General features: G+C 42.1%; 1 protein-coding gene across 1 annotated transcript in view; it reads left to right on the top strand.

The window, feature by feature from the left end:
• SYNE2 (spectrin repeat containing nuclear envelope protein 2) overlaps positions 1 to 19,402 on the top strand; it is a 245,662-nt gene that overhangs the window by 18,924 nt on the left and 207,336 nt on the right. Inside the window, exons 8-18 of the mRNA XM_077820573.1 lie at positions 384 to 484; positions 2,026 to 2,127; positions 3,470 to 3,607; positions 5,022 to 5,186; positions 7,713 to 7,825; positions 8,993 to 9,149; positions 15,135 to 15,231; positions 15,776 to 15,963; positions 16,124 to 16,288; positions 16,653 to 16,808; positions 18,061 to 18,234. Of these exons, the coding sequence (XP_077676699.1) occupies positions 384 to 484; positions 2,026 to 2,127; positions 3,470 to 3,607; positions 5,022 to 5,186; positions 7,713 to 7,825; positions 8,993 to 9,149; positions 15,135 to 15,231; positions 15,776 to 15,963; positions 16,124 to 16,288; positions 16,653 to 16,808; positions 18,061 to 18,234 (1,556 nt within the window). The remainder of the gene's footprint in view (positions 1 to 383; positions 485 to 2,025; positions 2,128 to 3,469; positions 3,608 to 5,021; positions 5,187 to 7,712; positions 7,826 to 8,992; positions 9,150 to 15,134; positions 15,232 to 15,775; positions 15,964 to 16,123; positions 16,289 to 16,652; positions 16,809 to 18,060; positions 18,235 to 19,402) is intronic.

Raw genomic sequence — 19,402 nt, 5'->3', positions numbered from 1 at the left:
AATGACATACTGATCTTTATGATAAAAGTAAGAATGTTCTAACCTGAGGTTCTTTGCTGAATAGTTCATAGGAAACCTGAATTAACAGGAGTTTTGACTTGGCAACAATTACAGGAACATCCTTTAGAAGAAAAAATATAAAGCTGCATGATGACAATATTAACAATTGCCCGCTTCTTTTCTAATTTGCTGTTTTGTATTACAGTATTCCTGAGGAAAAAAATCCATTTAATACTGTTTTTTGTCAGTGAAATTTTAACTGAAAAGCTGAAAATAAATTCATTTGTATTTGCTAAATTTTCATGATTGCTCTGTAGAATATAATTGTACAATCAAACTGAGAAATATGCAGGAATGAGCTAATAGTGTGCTACCTCTCACAGATGTCGATGTTATCAGTCCAGATGAAAAATCTATCATGACTTATGTAGCTCAGTTTCTGCAATATTCCAGAAGTTTACCTGTAGCTGAAGAAGACATGCAGGTATGTCATTTCTTTTATCATTGAACCAAGCCAAATGCGTGTACTTTTTTGCTTTTCATAACTCTGACTGAGAATTTCAACACCTCCTTTGCAAAGCCTGTAGCCCCTCAGGGCTTTGGATCTGGCCCGTGGGATTGCCCCCCCTGGTGCCACAGGCCCTGCGCTGCTCTCAGAATCGGCCGGCACCATTTCCCTGAGGCACCTCGGGGGGGCAGAGGGCTCTGTGCATTGCCCTTGCCTCCAGGCACCGCCCCCCGCAGCTCCCATTGGAACAGGGAACTGCGGCCAATGGGAGCTTTGGGGGAGGTACCTGGAGGAGTGGCAGGGGCAGCCCGCAGAGCCCTGTGTAGGCCCCCCACCCCCACTCCCAGGGCTGTGCAGGGACGTGGTGCTGGCCGCTTCCCGGAGCGGTACGGGGCCAGGGCAGGCATGCAGGCAGCCTGCCCTGGACCCAGTGCGCGCTGCTGCCACCCCAGAGCCGCTTTAGGTAAGTGGCGTCGGGCCGGAGCCCGAACCCCTCCTGCACGCTGCCCCCCAAGTCCCTGCCCTGAGCCCCTGCTGCACCCTGCACCCCAAGTCCCTGCCCTGAGCCCCCTGTCGCACCCCGCACCTGCTGCCCTGAGTTCCCTCCCATAGTCCGCACCCCTCCTCTGCCCCAATCCCTTGCCCTGAGCCCGTTCCTGCACACCCCACTCTCCCTCCCGCACCCCAACCCCCTGCCCCGGCCGTGCATACAATTTTCCCACCCAGATGTGTCCCTCGGCCCAAAAAGTTTGCCCACCCCTACTGTAGCATGATTCAGTAACATAGTTATAAAACATGGTGTGATCTTGTCTACAGTGACACAACTGAGCTTATTCTAACCTTGTGTGTCCCTATTTTATTGTAACCAAAATCCCCAACATGATAGATTTTTTTTAATAGTGTAGACAGAAACTTTGTTGCAAAGTTCACTTTTTTGTTAGTTAAGATGTCCATAAATATTCCAGCCAACATTTTCTGACCTGGTTGCCTAAATGCAAGCTCCCAAAATTATACCTAGGTACCTAGATAGAAGTAGACTGATTTTCAAAAGTGCTGAGCAACCCAGATCCTTCTTGTTAGAAGCTGATATAAAGAGCATCCAGAGAAAGCCATTTGAAGGGCACAGCAGGAATTCTACTGGGTCTACAAAACCCAGGATGTATGCTGTATATTCTTGAATGCCATCTACTGGCACCTTTATCTATTAACCAACAATTTACATATGGTAGAACGTTCCTGTAACACCCTGAAGTCTGGCTACTTGTTTCAAGCTGCCTTACTGTATTCAGGAAACTAACTTCTGGCACCAGGTTTGAAGATTTTAGCTTTCATCTATTTGTACAGCCTGATCCAAAGCTCATTAAATCAGTGGGAGTCTTTTCACTGATTTCAATGGGCTTTGGAACAGACCTTTAGTGAGTGGGAAGGCTTCACTAGTGTGTTGTTTTATGACACAATGCAAACTAAAAATAAGACTTGCAGAATGCAAAAATGGAATTTTCTGCTCCAATTACCAGGGGAAAGTAAAAGAGGCCTTGAGCTGGCTGACTGCACAAGAGAAGAAGTTAACAAAGTTGTTGGTTGATACAGAAAGTGAAACTTGCTATAGAAAATTTCAAGTAAGTAGCATTAAATGACATTTTTGAATATGATAGTATTTGCAAAGAGAAATATTAAAATAAGCCCCCCAAAAGTAGCTTTTCAAGTTATTGTCCAATCTGAAGATTTAAATTTAACACCGTCCCCTCCCCCCAAATCTGTCACTGGATTTGGTAAATAAACCAAAGTAATGGAGGAAGAGTTAAGATAAAATTCCCTCTCCAGGAGGAATGTAGATATATGCTTGTCAGTTACTGTGGTGATAATACTGTAGGTCTTGCGTCAGTTTGTTGTCACTGAAGGGGTACTGGAAGTGTTGGCTGCTACTCATGCCTTAGGGGAATGGCTTCCTCCATTTGTACAGCCCAGATAACCGAGTATGTAGAAGGGAGATTTATGGGGCCATTAGAGAGGTAATTATCCCCTTCTCCACACAGTGAGTGCTATTGCAGCTTCATGCTGCAGCAACCCCTAATGGGTGTTGCTCTCTGCCCTCTTTAGGAGCAGGGGAAGAATGGCCAGTGGATCCACATACCGCACTTGCCGTAGCCTGCCCCCAAACCCGTCATCCATCAGGGAGACCCCATGGAGCTGTACTTCTGGAAGAGTATGGGACTTGCAGTCCCTGTGCAGTGGTTTCCCTTGCTGGTGGTTTTGCTGAATCCAGGGCCCTCTACACTAATAGTGGGGTGATAGTCACAATTTGCCCCGAGAGAACATGAACCCATACAAAGTCTGACTGAAAACAAGTGATTGAATATTATAATAGGCAGGGAGGAGTGTTTTCTTCTCTTCCTCTTATTTAAGTTCCATGCAGAGTCAGCCAGGCTAGATTTACTCTATGTTCTGCAGCTGGTCTGACTTCCCTCTTGACAGTCTGTGCATTGACAGTCAAAATGCAAAAGTAACAGATTTTAAAATGTTTCCACCCCAGTTGGGCAACATCTGTGTGGCACACTTTGGCCTTGTATCTAACATGTAATATCCTCCTATCCTTCACAGTTCCCCATGTTGACTATGCCTAGTCTCAGACAAGATATTTTTCTCAGTACAGTTGAATAGTTATAGCAGTAGAAAAAGTTAGAGATATTACTGTGCATTTGCTTGGGAATAATGTATTAACATGATATTAAATAAAAATTCAGCTACATTGTTATATTGTAAGGCCCAGATAATGCCCTTAGATGATGGTGCCTGATTCCCATTGACCTCAGTGGTTTTATCATTCCATCATTCCTTATCTGGACCACCCACTGAAGTAAATGGGAGTCAGAAATTCACCTCCAACAGTAATATCTGGTTCTAGGAATTATTACATGTGGTAGTTTTCCACTATAGATTGCCTTCCCATTTTAACCCTAGGAAATGCTGTCATTTATGGAATTGTTTAATGAAGAGAAAAGACCCTTTCTGCCAGTGTTGTCTTCAAAAAGAAGTGTCCCTGAGCTAAATGAAGATCAGAAACGGATGAGAGCAACATGGGATAACCTAACCTCCCAGGTTACAGAAGTATTTCTAGCTGCTGTTTATGTTATTAATGTGAACACATTCTATGAAGACGATAAAGCTCACCCCAGAAATTTATACTGTAGTATAATTATGTTTCTCCTTTTTTGGGGAGGGGGAGGAATCACTATACTGAGGTATTGGCTATGATCCTGAGGTCCAGTTGAGCTGGGCCTGGTGTGCAGGGCTGCAAAGGTGTGGGGGTGGAGTTGGGGGTTTGTGGCTAGAGGAGGGTGATGACAAATGTGGCTCTCTTTATGCCTATCTGATCCTAGGGCTGCCAGCGGCATGCAAAGCATGATCTTGATCTGATCGTCCTCTGAGCTTAGCAGCATTCAGATGCAGAGTTTTGGGCTGATCTCTGCTTAAAATGTTCGGTTTGACATCATTAGGGTTAAAATAATGAAGCAGCAGAGAAAAGAGCGAGCAATAGAGTCTGTAGCTGATGAGATATTTTTTTTCCATGGCATGGGTGGCCTTCCTCCATTATCCAACTCTGCCATAGCAGGACTGTTAATTGGATAGTACTCGGTAATGAGCTTGCTCATGTCAACTGTCCCTGAACTGATGATTGGAATGGCTAGGGAACTGGGATTGTTTAGTCTGCGGAAGAGAAGAATGAGGATTCTTATAGAGGATTTGATAGCTGCTTTCAACTACCTGAAAGGGGGTTCCAAAGAGGATGGATCTAGACTGTTCTCAGTGGTAGCAGATGACAGAACAAGGAGTAATGGTCTCAAGTTGCTGTGGGGGCAGTTTAGGTTGGATATTAGGAAAAACTTTTTCACTAGGAGGGTGGTGAAGCACTGGAATGCATTACCTAGGGAGGTGGTGGAATCTCCTTCCTTTGAGGTTTTTAAGGTCAGGCTTGACAAAGCCCTGGCTGGGATGATTTAGTTGGGGATCGGTCCTGCTTTGAGCAGGGGGTTGGACTAGATGACCTCGTGAGGTCCTTTCCAACCCTGATATTCTATGATTCTATGCCAAGTATCTCCCTGCTTGATCAGTGGCTACTGTGGATCATATACTTTTGGTCCGCAGTGGTGGAAAGACAGTCAGAGCACATTATTCATGATAGAAGTCTTTTGTCAAGGTGCCACTAACTTTGGGTAAATTTCCCTGTGACAAAACTTTGTTAGTCATCGTATGTTGACAAAAACTGCTCAATTCCCTGTAGCACCAAGAAGATTGCAAGCGGGGGAGAAAATTCTGATCTTGAATGCACCCAAATGACTCCCATTTGACTGCTGTGGGAACTACCTGCTTGCTACTGATCGCAAAATTTGTCTGTGAGGTAGTTAGAATGTTAGATTAACAAGTATTATATATAATAATCTTACTAATCCCCTGAGAATAGGGTAAGAAATAAACAGAGAGATTTTACCATTGACTTGTATTTGCCTTTTAGATTAATGAATGGAAAACAAAGCTGGACTGTGCACTACCCCCACCTCTAGACAGCATCGAGGTCTGGCTCCAAGAGGTAGAACATCTGCTGGCAGATGGTTTACCTGATTCGCAGGACCACTGTAAAGCAATGGCCCTCTTCAAAGGAAAAATTATATTATTTAAGGTTTGTTAAACAGAAAATGACTGTTAAATCTGACCCACTAAAGCACCTACTATGGAAGTGATGTTAGTTTTTGGGAGGGAATGTGGTCTCTGGATTGATTTCTTTTGGAGAATATATGTACTTCTAAAGATGCCTTTGGTAGCAGCTGTTGATTTTGAACAATGGCAGGGTAACCAGATAAATAAAGAGTTTTGTAGGAAAATTTTTTGACTTTATGGGGGTGAGATGTAAGAGAAAGCCTTGATGGAGTGAGTAAATTAATGTGTTTTCATCATATTAGCACAGGGGTGGGCAAACTACTGCCTGCTGGCCACATCTGTCCCACCAGCCGTTTTAATTCAGCTCTCGAGCTCCCGCTAGGGAGCGGGGTCTGGGGCTTGCCCCACTTTGGTGCTCCAGCCGGGAGCAGGGTCAGGGGCCGCTCCATGTGGCTCCCGGAAGCAGTGGCATGGCCCCTCTCTGGCTCGTATGTGTAGGGGCAGCCGGGGGCTCCACTCCACATGCTGCCCCCACCCCAAGCACCACACCCCTGACCCCCTCCCACCCTCTGAGCCCCTTGGTCCCAGCCTGGAGCACCTTTCTGCACCCCAAACCTCTCATCCCCAGCCCAACCCCAGAGCTCGCACCCCCAGCTGGAGACCTCACCCCCTGACACCCCAAACCTCTGCCCTGATTCCCCTCCCACTCTCCGAACCCCTCAATCCCTGCCTGAAGCACCCTACTGCACCCCAAACCCCTCATCCCTAGCCCCACCCCAGAGCATGGTTCCTGCAACTAATTTAGTCCCTGGGTCAGCAAAGCAAATAAGCAATACTAATCCTTACATCTATACTTATGTCCATCCCTGTTCAGAAGAGCACATGGCTAAATTCCACTGACTTGAGTGGAACTTAATGTGCCTAAAGTTAAGCACTTGCTTAAGTATTTGGCAGCTTGGGGCTTTAAAAACAACAGAATGTAGTCTGATATTTGGAAGTCACAACATAATACTCCAGTAATGAAATCTTTACACTGACTGCCCAAGTCTGATATTATTTTTAAGTTTTTCTTTTGAATTTTAAACCTCTTAAAAGAATACCTGAATGATCATCTTTTGTCTTTTATGACCAGTCATTTGGGTTATATTCCAAGTTGGCTGATTATTTGATGTGCCCTGTCTGTAAGCTTGAGAAGGTAGGAGGGTTTATTACAGATTGGGCTAGTAGTGCTGCCTATTATTAAGGTTATCCAGCACTTCCCAATACAAGACCCTGTTTTCAGTTGCTTAACTGAAATAGTTTGAGCTGTTGCCAAACTGTAATAGTTTGAGCTGTAATTTTCTATGCTGGGTTTCTGCCACGTGTAATATTTTTTTTTTTTTTTTTTAAATTTCAGCCAAAATGGTTTGGCTATTTCTGAGAATGGGATAGGGAAAATATGTTGTTTTGCCCATGTTTCAGTAATTTCCAGTTGAAAATTTCAACAGAATCAACACATTCCTACAAAATGTTTTGATTTTATCAAATCAGCATTTTCCAGAATGGAAATGGGAAAACTTTCTGCTGGAAAATTTCAGATCAGCTCTATTTCCAACACTGCTATGACCTATGTTGGTGTCAATATGATGTCAATTTGATGTGTTAGGTATTTTTCAGTTTTTTAAAAAACCTAGGAAATGACACATAAAAATATGTTCAAAGAACAGTATTAAATTTGCAAGACATATTAAGAAGTGTGAGAATTAAGGTTGCCTGTGCAACCTTAATTTATCCCTATTGCACATTTATATTATGATACAGTCTTTAATTACATGATTAATTCTAACATAGTTGTTTTGTGTGTAATTATAACTGTGCCCTTCATCTGTGACATACACTTTTTATCACCTTCAATTCCCAGGTGGCATAAGTATTGAATAGTAGTTTGCAGGAATGCTGCATTCCATATTGTAATTAATATTCATATGGGAATGTTGTGCAGTATTCTGAGACAATCTTTGTGGGTACTTTGTATGTTCAATTTGTTGCTTTTGGCAACTGGCACCTGTGATATGTTCCCATGAGATTTGCTGCAAAAATTCCAACTTCTGCCATCGAAAGGTTAATATATTGTCAATGGGATAAATGTTTTTTTAAATAGTGATTTTACAGTAACAGACAATTAAAAATAAAGGTATTTATTTACAAGGTCTTGCTGTCAGTCTAACGTGTGGCAAAGCAAGAGCTTCATACTTTGAAAAGACGTAATATTGCACTACAGTATGTGGAGAGGGTGACTTTAAAAGTAAACAAACACTGGTAGTATTGACTTAATGCAATATTACCTATATATATAGAAACATGGCGAGGTTTTTACTATGCTTGGTAAATACTCACATTTGGGGGTAATGTAGGAAATGCATTTATACTGTACTGAATAAAAACTGAAGTGAGATCCTGTGGTAAATGTGTTTACCTAATAGCTCCCACTGTAATATGGGAGTGGATTGTATATTCCCAAGTACACTACTTAGCAGTGAAATTTATTAATTATAATATTTTTTTCCAGGGCTTGATGGATTATTTTGACTGTCACTTGGTCACCCTTCAATCCTTTGAGAATAAAGATGAGAAGAATATGCCACTGGTTCCAACTGAGAAGCTAGATGACATGAAAAGAAGGTTGCAATTCTCAGATTTACCCTGTTGGGCACTTGGGTTGACTACATTCATATTAAGTTAAATTATTATTTTTAGGAAGTTTTGCACCATTATGGAAAAACACTCCAATTACTTGTTTTCTGTGTTCAGTTGTTGTGCACTTAGATGGCACAAGCATAAAATGGTCTGTTCCCAACTCTGCTACTGACTTGCTGCAGGATCTTGTCATATCACTTCTCTGTGCCTGTTTCCCCATCTGTGAAATAAGGATAATGATACTTACCCATCTTTTAAAATCATGTGCAGATCTACAAATGAAAGCACGATAAGTACAAAGTATTATTAAATAATTAAAAACTTGCATCTTACAAAGTCTGCTCTTAGCTCAAAACTGGACTGCATCATTCTGCCATTTCTGAGTTTATTATTTATTGAGCACTGTCAGTGTGCTCTGTGTTCTACAAACGTATACAAAAACATGGTCCTACCTCAAGGAGTTTATTACTGTCTAGTACAAACACAGGCAAAGCACGTCAGCCACATGCTAGTAGTAAGATGGGCATTGTTATGACTTTAAACTGGAGTAAGGATTTTGCAGAGAGCAATTTTGAAAACCTTTGTGAAAAAATTGTGTTTTGATGTAGGTTTTGGAGGAAGGAAGAGGTGGTTTGGTGTATGACGATTGTGAGACTGTTTCAAGTAAAACAGAAGATGAGTTAGTAGGGGAATATTAGTTTTAATCTTCTCATTAAAAATTAACCGTTATATTGAGCTTGCGTAAATTCTGAAACACTTTAAATTTGTTTTGTTCCATCTCAGTTATGCTGATCAGGATATCATCATGCAGTTTAAAGCCTACATTTTCGAAAGTGACCAGTGATTTTGTGTGCTGAACTAGAGACACCTTTCAAGGGCCTGATTTTCAGACAGTGAATGCTCTGAACTTTCTGAAAATCAGCCCCTTTTAAGGTTTCTTAAATTGGACATCCAAAAATTAAGGTGCCCAAATCATTACTCACTTAAATAATTAACCCTACATATTTTAGAAATTTTTTTCCTCTTCAACAGTAGGGACTGTGTTTACATATGATATCTGGAATTCGGGTAATTTTTAGGTTAGAGGTCGGTCTCTGTAAATGAATGCCTCATTATGTCCAGTTTAATTCCAAAACTCTTACTGTTTTCCAGATTTAGCAATATCCAGTCTACAAACTTCAGCATACTTCTAGAATACCATTTCTGCCTGTGCTCCGCTATCTCGGATGAAGTGACATTAAAGTTAAATATCAGGGATATCAAATATGGGACTAAGGAATCTGTGGAGTTATTGCTGAGAGATTGGCATGTAAGCTTGAAAATAGTTAATATTTTTGGCAACTGTTCTCCAATTTAAACCAGCGGTAGTTGCCCTCTTGGATACAGCCTTAGATCTAATTCCATCCAGCATGGACTCTCGTAGCTGGAGGCAATTTGAGATTTATGCAAAGGAGGGTGGGTTTCAGGTTGAACCTGTATCTTTATAAAAGGCCTTGTGATCACCATGTTCATCTTCCCATTTTGCTGTAGATATGTGTATGCCTCATATAGCTAAAATACACTTCAGACTGGAATAAAGGTGAGACAAGGTAGGTGAGGTAATATATTTTGTTGGACCAACCTCTACTGGTGGAAAGGTACAGAGCTCTGTGTAGCTCTAAAGCTTGTACCTTCTTCCACCAATTGAAGTTGGTCCAATAAAAGACATCATCTTGCCTGCTTTGTCTCTCTCATGTCTGGAACCAACATGCTATAACAACACTGCAAACAACTATGGAATAAAAATTTTATTTATGATCATCATAGAATCATAGAATATCAGGGTTGGAAGGGACCTCAGGAGGTCATCTAGTCCAACCCCCTGCTCAAAGCAGGACCAGTCCCCAATTAAATCATCCCAGCCAGGGCTTTGTCAAGCCTGACCTTAAAAACTTCTAAGGAAGGAGATTCTACCACCTCCCTAGGTAACGCATTCCAGTGTTTCACCACCCTCCTAGTGAAAAAGTTTTTCCTAATATCCAACCTAAACCTCCCCCACTGCAACTTGAGACCATTACTCCTTGTCCTGTCCTCTTCTACCACTGAGAATAGTCTAGAACCATCCTCTCTGGAACCACCTTTCAGGTAGTTGAAAGCAGCTATCAAATCCCCCCTCATTCTTCTCTTCCGCAGACTAAACAATCCCAGTTCCCTCAGCCTCTCCTCATAAGTCATGTGTTCCAGACCCCTAATCATTTTTGTTGCCCTTTGCTGGACTCTCCAATTTCTCCACATCCTTCTTGTAGTGTGGGGCCCAAAACTGGACACAGTACTCCAGATGAGTCCTCACCAATGTCGAATAGAGGGGGACGATCATGTCCCTCGATCTGCTTGCTGTGCCCCTACTTATACATCCCAAAATGCCATTGGCCTTCTTGGCAACAAGAGCACACTGCTGACTCATATCCAGCTTCTCGTCCACTGTCACCCCTAGGTCCTTTTCCGCAGAACTGCTGCCTAGCCATTCGGTCCCTAGTCTGTAGCTGTGCATTGGGTTCTTCCGTCCTAAGTGCAGGACCCTGCACTTATCCTTATTGAACCTCATCAGATTTCTTTTGGCCCAATCCTCCAATTTGTCTAGGTCCCTCTGTATCCTATCCCTGCCCTCCAGCGTATCTACCACTCCTCCCAGTTTAGTATCATCCGCAAATTTGCTGAGAGTGCAATCCACACCATCCTCCAGATCATTTATGAAGATATTGAACAAAACCGGCCCCAGGACCGACCCCTGGGGCACTCCACTTGACACCGGCTGCCAACTAGACATGGAGCCATTGATCACCACCCTTTGAGCCCGACAATCTAGCCAACTTTCTACCCACCTTATAGTGCATTCATCCAGCCCACAGTTCTTTAACTTGCTGACAAGAATACTGTGGGAGACGGTGTCAAAAGCTTTGCTAAAGTCAAGATACAATACATCCACTGCTTTCCCTTCATCCACAGAACCAGTAATCTCATCATAGAAGGCGATTAGATTAGTCAGGCATGACCTTCCCTTGGTGAATCCATGCTGACTGTTCCTGATCACTTTCCTCTCATGTAAGTGCTTCAGGATTGATTCTTTGAGGACCTGCTCCATGATTTTTCTGGGGTCTGAGGTGACCTGACTGGCCTGTAGTTCCCAGGATCCTCCTCCTTCCCTTTTTTAAAGATTGGCACTACATTAGCCTTTTCCCAGTCATCTGGGACTTCCCCCGTTCGCCACGAGTTTTCAAAGATAATGGCCAATGGCTCTGCAATCACAGCCGCCAATTCCTTTAGCACTCTCGGATGCAACTCATCCGGCCCCATGGACTTGTACACGTCCAGCTTTTCTAAATAGTCCCTAACCACCTCTTTCTCCACAGAGGGCTGGCCATCTATTCCCCATGTTGTGATGCCCAGCGCAGCAGTCTGGGAGCTGACCTTGTTTGTGAAGACAGAGTCAAAAAAAGCATTGAGTACATTAGCTTTTTCCACATCCTCTGTCACTAGGTTGCCTCCCTCATTCATCAAGGGGCCCACACTTTCCTTGGCTTTCTTCTTGTTGCCAACATACCTGAAGAAACCCTTCTTGTTACTCTTGACATTTCTCGCTAGCTGCAGCCCTTAGGTGCGATTTGGCCCTCCTGATTTCATTCCTACATGCCCGAGCAATATTTTTATTCTCTTCCCTGGTCATATGTCCAACCTTCCACTTCTTGTAAGCTTCTTTTTTATGTTTAAGATCCGCTAGGATTTCACCATTAAGCCAAGCTGGTCGCCTGCCATATTTACTATTCTTTCTACACATCGGGATGGTTTGTCCCTGTAACCTCAACAGGGATTCCTTGAAATACAGCCAGCTCTCCTGGAGTCCTTTCCCCTTCATGTTAGTCCCCCAGGGGATCCTACCCATCCGTTCCCTGAGGGAGTCGAAGTCTGCTTTCCTGAAGTCCAGGGTCCGTATCCTGCTGCTTACCTTTCTTCCCTGTGTCAGGATCCTGAACTCAACCAACTCATGGTCACTGCCTCCCAGATTCCCATCCACTTTTGCTTCCCCTACTAATTCTTCCCTGTTTGTGAGCAGCAGGTCAAGAAAAGCTCCCCCCCCCAGTTGGCTCCTCTAGCACTTGCACCAGGAAATTGTCCCCTACGCTTTCCAAAAACTTCCTGGATTGTCTGCGCACCGCTGTATTGCTTTCCCAGCAGATATCAGGAAAAGTAAAGTCCCCCCTGAGAACCAGGGCGTGCGATCTAGTAGCTTCTGCGAGCTGCTGGAAGAAAGCCTCATCCACCTCATCCCCCTGGTCCGGTGGTCTATAGCAGACTCCCACCACTACATCACTCTTGTTGCTCACACTTCTAAACTTAATCCAGAGACACTCAGGTTTTTCTGCAGTTTCGTATCGGAGCTCTGAGCAGTCATACTGCTCCCTTACATACAGTGCTACTCCCCTACCTTTTCTGCCCTGCCTGTCCTTCCGGAACAGTTTATAACCATCCATGACAGTACTCCAGTCATGTGAGCTATCCCACCAAGCCTCTGTTATTCCAATCATGTCATAATTCCTTGACATCACCAGGACCTCCAGTTCTCCCTGCTTGTTTCCAAGGCTTTGTGCATTCGTATATAAGCACTTGGGATAACAGTGTCCAGCAGTTTGTCACTGTGCAGCAAGGAGAAGCACACAGAGTGATGAAGGACTAACCCCCTTTCTGAAGCTAGTTAATTTTGCTCATTAAAATAAATTATCAAAGGCTGTTGTACTCATGCCATGCACACTGTGCTAAATGTGACCATGTGATTATGACCATCATCTTACACTAGAATGGACCCTGCCAGTGTGGATAGTGTTTACAATAATACACCTTATGCTGCATTTCTTTCCTTCCTCCATCTCTTTTTCAGTCTCTCTTTTCCAGTTACAGTTTCCCAGAGTTTCATAAAACACACTGGTTTGGCTCAGGCTTGGATTCAGTGATGCTTTTTTTTGCTGGATCCACTGAGAGTGATTTCACTCTTAAGCTTCAATTTCATTTGAAACCAAGAACTTCAAAGCAAAACTCAGTCCAAACCACCGAGTTTCATCTGATTGTGAGTCCAAATCCTATGCAAATGATGAGTTTTCGCAGGATTTTGAGCAAAAGCCATGAGCCAAGATACCTTCTCCATGACAGGCCCTGAATACTCCCCCTTCTCCCCCATCTATCTCTCTCTTCTGATGATGTGATTATCTGTGGCCACCTCTCTTCTGTCATTGTCTTTGGGGGCAGTTGACTAGCCTCCTTTCCTCCTGTAGTATGCGAGGGTCAGCAATATGAGCCCACTCCCTGCCTCAAATTCACAACCCTCTTGCGCAGGACAGCAGGTGGTCACAATTCTGCAGCAGCAGGACTCCAAATGTAGAAGCTGTCTGCCACCACCTGCTACTCCCAGAGAGTGATACTCAGCAGCTCTTCCTTCCCAATATGCACATATCCTTATGGTCCTCGTTGTGGATGAGTTGACTCTGATTGCATTTTGTGCTTACCTCCCATTTTGTGGCTGGTTATTACAGCACATATGAGGCTCAACGTTACAGTCCTTAGACAGGCAATGCTCCAATTACAATCAGGGAGAATTTTACCTGCATTAGAAGTGCAGGATGGGGCAACATGTTGGGTAAAATCACACTATTCTTGAAGACATCAGCAATAATAACCCATAACATGGTGGGTTGAAAATTGAAATGTAGCCTTTACTCTGAATTTCTTGGATTTTGTCAGTTTCATCTGGCTCCAGTTTTTGGGGGGAGGGATAGCTCAGTGGTTTGAGCATTGGCCTGCTAAACCCAGGGTTGTGAGTTCAATCCTTGAGGGGGCCATTTAGGGATTTGGGGCAAAAATTGGGGATTGGTCCTGCTTTGAGCAGGGGGTTGGACTAGATGACCTCCTGAGGTCCCTTCCAATCCTGATATTCTATGATTCATCTGGTATATTGTTAACACGGATTTATTATTATACTATATTATTGGGCTTTTGATTTTTGGTTTTAACTGATAAGCAGCAGTAAAACATACCTGTTATTAAAAAAAATCCATGTTTATTCAATAAACATCAGAAAAACACCAAAAATTGTTACTTGTATTTAAGAGATTGTCTATACAGAGCAGTAATGCAGACTGTGGGGGTGTGATTTCTAAAGTACACTAAGGGTTGCTCATTAACTAGACCATGTTGATCCTGCTGGTGCACACCAAAGGTTCCCTAGTGTGCATAGATGTAGTGCTGTTTGAAACAGTACTGTGTTAAAGTGCACTAGGAAACATATAGTATATAGTAACAAAGTCGTGAAACCCCTTGATTTTTGGACATCTACATACAATTCAAAAATTGCAAAAAGTAAATCCTAAAAAATGAACTTAATAAACCCCCCAAACCAGAAGTCCTGTGTATTAATTCTGTTGTGCCATAGGTGCTCATGGCACTTTCCAGGCTTATCGGAAACAAACACCTTCCCCAAGGAGTTTATGATCTGAGAACTTAATTCTGAAATGACTTATCCTGACTCAGGCAAGTACTGTGGCCTCTTTGAGTCAATGGCCTGAGGGTTTGTCTACATGAACAATTTGTTCACAGTAAACTGGGGTGTGAACCTACCCCACACTAGCTTGCTGGGGACGAACTGTATGGACTCTGGTGACATGCATTAACTGTTTATTAATGCCCTTTGATCTAATCCCCTTTGAAATGGGACTCGATCAACGCTTATCAGTGAACTATTACTGTGCTTCAGCAGGATCTACACAGACAGTTATTCCATGGCAGGTTGGTGTGGGGTAGAGTCATACCCCAGCTTGCTGCAAACTGAGGGCTGGTCTATGCCTAAAGTAGACAGCCTTTAGGTCACGCTAGCTATATCACTCAGGGGTGTGAAAAATTCACACTTTGCGATATTTTTGGTTAAGCCGACCTAAGTGCCAGAGTAGACAGTGCCAGGTCAACGTAGTAATTGTCTACACTACAGCAGTGCTTCTAGTGTCGACATACCCTAAGTGTTTGTGTAGACAAACTCTCAATGCTTGAGTTAGGATTACTTACAGAAGTAACCGTTTGCAAGATCAGGCCCTATAATAGGCATAATTCATACAAAGGGTGGGGGATGGGATGCAGTGAAAGTAACTTGATTTTGCTTTGTTTATGTTTGGCCTGTATCTTCTGGGTTCATGTTGTAAAAATTAATTGATCACAAACTGAATTTTCTACCAGTCAGTCAGTATTACGTATCTCAATTCCCTTTAACTTTGGGCAGGATTTTATTGAAGAAAGAGGAGTCATAGCTCAACTAGAAACTGCTTTTCAAATATGTGAAGACATGAAAAACAAAAACATAAGCACGAATGTCTTAGGTAAGTGAATGCAAATAATATAGTACTTTAATAAGAGTTGTGCTTTAAACGGATCATTATTAATGAGTTAAATTCCTGATTGTTTTTTTTAAAAAATAAAAGTATGAGGAGTCCATTGGCACCTTAAAGACTAGCAGATTTATTTAGACCTAAGCTTTCATGGGTAAAAAACCCACTTCTTCAGATGCATGGAAGAATTCTCCATGCATCTGAAGAAGTGGGTTTTTTACCCACGAATGCTTATGCCCAAATAAATCTGTTTGTCTTTAAGGTGCCACTGGACTCGTTGTTGTTTTTGTGAGATACAGACTAACATAGCTACCCCTCTTTTATTTTCTGCAGAACGTTGGTTTTGTTTAGTTGGTTTATGTTTTTCCAAACAGTTAATAATAATCCCCTTCAGCACCCAAAGGAGGAAGGATTCACTTCTCTATTGTGGCAGTTTCCAAGGAATTGAGAAATATGCTTAATATTATTTTGAAATTATTAATATGAATTAATGTCTATTTCTAACATTTGTTTTATCATGTATTTAATATTCTAGCTGGTGATCCTTCAGACACTGGTAAACTATTTAAGATGGTAGACTCTAAGATTTCTACATGCAGAGAATATATTTACAATGTAAACACTGTCCTACAAAAAGTTCTATGTTCTTGGGCTACTTATATGGAGAACATTCATTTACTGAAGACATGGCTGGACGAAACACGAAAAGGACATCCTAAAAAGGTATTTGATTGAATGTCTCCTTGCGATTAAGCATAAAGATACTTGTTCACCTTTTTAAAGCACTTTGAAGTCTTATAAGTGCAAATTATTATTATTATTTTGGGAAATATATTAAAGAACTGCATGGTGGGTCTTTAATCCTTTCAATGCATCTCTATAGGTCCCCACTGAGATTCTGGCAGACTGGAACTCGGTGCATGGTACATTAAATGAAGCTGGAAACTTCTTAATTGAAGTCAGCAATGAGCAAGTGGGATCAGATATTTCTAAAGAACTGAAAAAACTGAACACAAGATGGGCTAAATTTATAAAGAGAACACAGTTTGTAAGTAACCACAGCTCTGTTTACTTTCATGGGATCATTTTGTTATGTAGATTTCAAAAGCACAGCTGTATTTTTAACAGTATAATTATCGGTTGTTATTTACAGATCAATAATCTTTCATACAATTCAATGTTATCCATTTTGGAGCGGGTGAAGCAAGCAATACATACAGGTTCCCAGTTGTAAAAGTCCTTTAGAACTCGATTAGCATTGAATGCAGTGTATATGGCTGAGAATATACTAGAGCCCCTTGTTTCAGTTTTCTAGATGAGCCCTTAAAAAGTGCATTTATTAATGATACCGTTGTGCCAATAAATGATCAAAAATAAATGATAGTATCAAATGCTATACAACCTTTTCACAGGAGATGAGATTACTGAGAATGCAAGAAGAGCAAAAGAAGTCAGTTGTTGACAGTAATGGAAATTCGCAGCCTCCTGCAGAGGAAGTGCCAACTGCATGCAGTGCTACAGCAGATATATCAACAGAAGCTAGCAAGAAACATATTCAGAATGCAAAGGTAAAGAGTTCTCCTATATTCTAATCAGTATATCAGCACTTAAATTTGGGTAGTTTTATCTATTGAATATACAGCCCCACTTTTTTGGGCACTACATCTCCACTTCATTCCCAGCTTCCACCCTATGCTCCTCGGGGTGTATGTGATGGTCCCCAGGGGTACCCATGGCTGTGAGGCACCTCATCACTACCTGCTCTTAGCGTGAAGTAGTCTTGTCTCTGCCTGCTGTAGATCAGCTCCCTGAAACCATATGTGACAGCACAAGCACGGCCTCCCAGGTGTTCACAGGTCTCACTCTCTCTGTACAGGTAGCGATCGGCACGCAGTAACCCCTGAGTACTCAGAGTTCTCGCCAGTGTTCAGCTCCTGTTCCCCAGAACACTTACAGAATTACAGGCCTGCTATTCCCACAGGGACAGAACTCACCGGCCTGTAAGAGTCAACTGAGGACCAGCACTTTGCTTATCACCATAGCACTTAGATATAATTATAGTGAAAACAAGAATAGTTTATCACAGAATAGAAATTCAAGTAATAGTGAGTAAGAATATTGGAAAGAAATGGGTACATATTAAACAAAATCAGAACATGCTTTCTAGAGCCTATACTTAACTGACAAGTTACTCTCTTATCTAAAAAAAGAGTATCTGAACCAAACTTCTCTCCAGAATTCTCAACCAAGGCTGGTTGAGACCTCTCTTTCATGAAGCAAATGTGCTGTCCTACACTCAAGATAAGATTCTCTTCTCCTGCTGCCTTTCTTTTCCTGTTAGATTCTTTCTGAAGTTCTTTCTTACAATCCTTCATTCGCATTCAGTTAAGACTGGTGAGGGGATCCACTGTGAACAAGAAAATACTCAAGTTACATGTGAACAGATAGGCTGTTTTTCACCTTTTCTGGTGACTAGTACCTTGATACAGACTTTAAGAACATATTTTCAGTTTATACACAGCACCTGTACATACATTGCACAATGATATTGATGACGAGAGTGACGCCACCTTTCATTTGAGACCTCACATGCCATTCTTTGGTGAACCAGAATGTGCATACCAGAATCAGGAGATTCCTGTAACCCCATTACGCCCCCTTGTCAGTTGGCATTAAGAAGATCTTGGGTCACACAGTGAAAGCCAGAAAGTAGCCCACAGGCTGATTAAATGCTTGCAATGTAGGGTGGGGGGAGAAGGAAATTCTGAGCATTTTACAAATACTGACTTTGCTAAGATTCTAAATATTCCATGTTCTCAGCTTAGAGAAAAGAATGCAGGTGTAACTGAACAGGACACTGAGCTTCTGCCCAGAGTGGAGAAAATTGAAGAGCTGCTCAAAGGAGTAGAAAACTGGGCCACGGGAACAGAATGCCTTCTTGAGACCATCAAACGTGAAGGATGCGTGGGAAGCTCAACGGAACAATCTTTACAGGTAGAAATGTAAATATAAAGTTTAAAATATCTATCCAGTCATCAGATTCTCAGACCTGAGTTATGAATTCAATGGCTTGTGTTAAATGAAGCAGGAATAAGGATGTATTTTGTATTAATAAATGGCTAAGTAAGGGAAGAAGGTGCTGTAATGTTGCTAGGACTAGGTTAGTTGTCTAACATTATTTTTCAGGATGGCTCCTGTCAGAGTCCTGAGTATCCCATCATGGTAACTGCTTTTCCCCTCAAACATCGTCACTCCCAGATTACAATCACAATTTAAAGAAGGATTTCAGTCCCATTCTTCAACGGGTTACAGTTGTGTGATAAAGACCCTCCGGCCCCCTCAGTAATCCAGCACACTCCCTGTCCAGTACTCCCTGCTGACTAATACCCTGCAAATGAATGAAGTGAGAGTGTGATGAATGCTGGTGATAATATTTACTGCAAAGGCTATGCATTTATCCCCTGGGGAGGAAGCACTTTATCCCATCAGTCCTGCTTGGCTGGAAAGGGGACCTGTAGAGCTCTGGCAGGGGTGTGAATCAGCTGCCTGCTCTGTACTTTATGTATCTGACCCTGTGGGAAATTGATTCAAACATCCACTCTGTAAAGAGGGAAAGAGTCCTCAGTGTAGTTGCAAAGATCTTTGTTTTTAGTCTCAGGGTTATTTTACTTAGAGATTATGCACTCCTGCTTTGGGTAAAGTCTACAGTATTAGGAGGTATGGGCATGTTAAAAGAGTGTACACGAATTTTCAGAATTGTGTGCATGTATATAAACTAAATCCCATTCTCAGTGTGACATTTGCTTGTTAAAAATGTGAAGGTGACAAAAATGCTCTTAAATTTCTATGAGTTGTGTTTCAATAAGATTGTAACAATGTCCCCCATGATTATACAAGATCAAGTTTTTGTTTCACTTAGAGAAATTTTTAATAAAGCATAGATCATCATCAGAGGAATGGTAATGGATAGTTTGAAAATGAGGTGAATATTCATAGATCAGAACAGCTCTCGTAAAGACACACAGTGATAAATATCCAAACCCAGCGGTGTAAGCTGTGCTTTCAAAATATCCAAGCATGTTTTCTGAACAGCTGAGTGCACATTTGGGGCTCTATTCTGCAAGCAAATATACACGTGAGTAACTTTGCTTATATGAGACTT

This window comes from Eretmochelys imbricata, chromosome 6 (genome assembly GCF_965152235.1).
Source record: "Eretmochelys imbricata isolate rEreImb1 chromosome 6, rEreImb1.hap1, whole genome shotgun sequence".
Classification (NCBI taxonomy): Eukaryota; Metazoa; Chordata; order Testudines; family Cheloniidae; genus Eretmochelys; species Eretmochelys imbricata.
The sequence above is the reverse complement of the archived record's forward strand: the minus strand, read 5'-3'. Positions and strand labels throughout refer to the sequence as shown.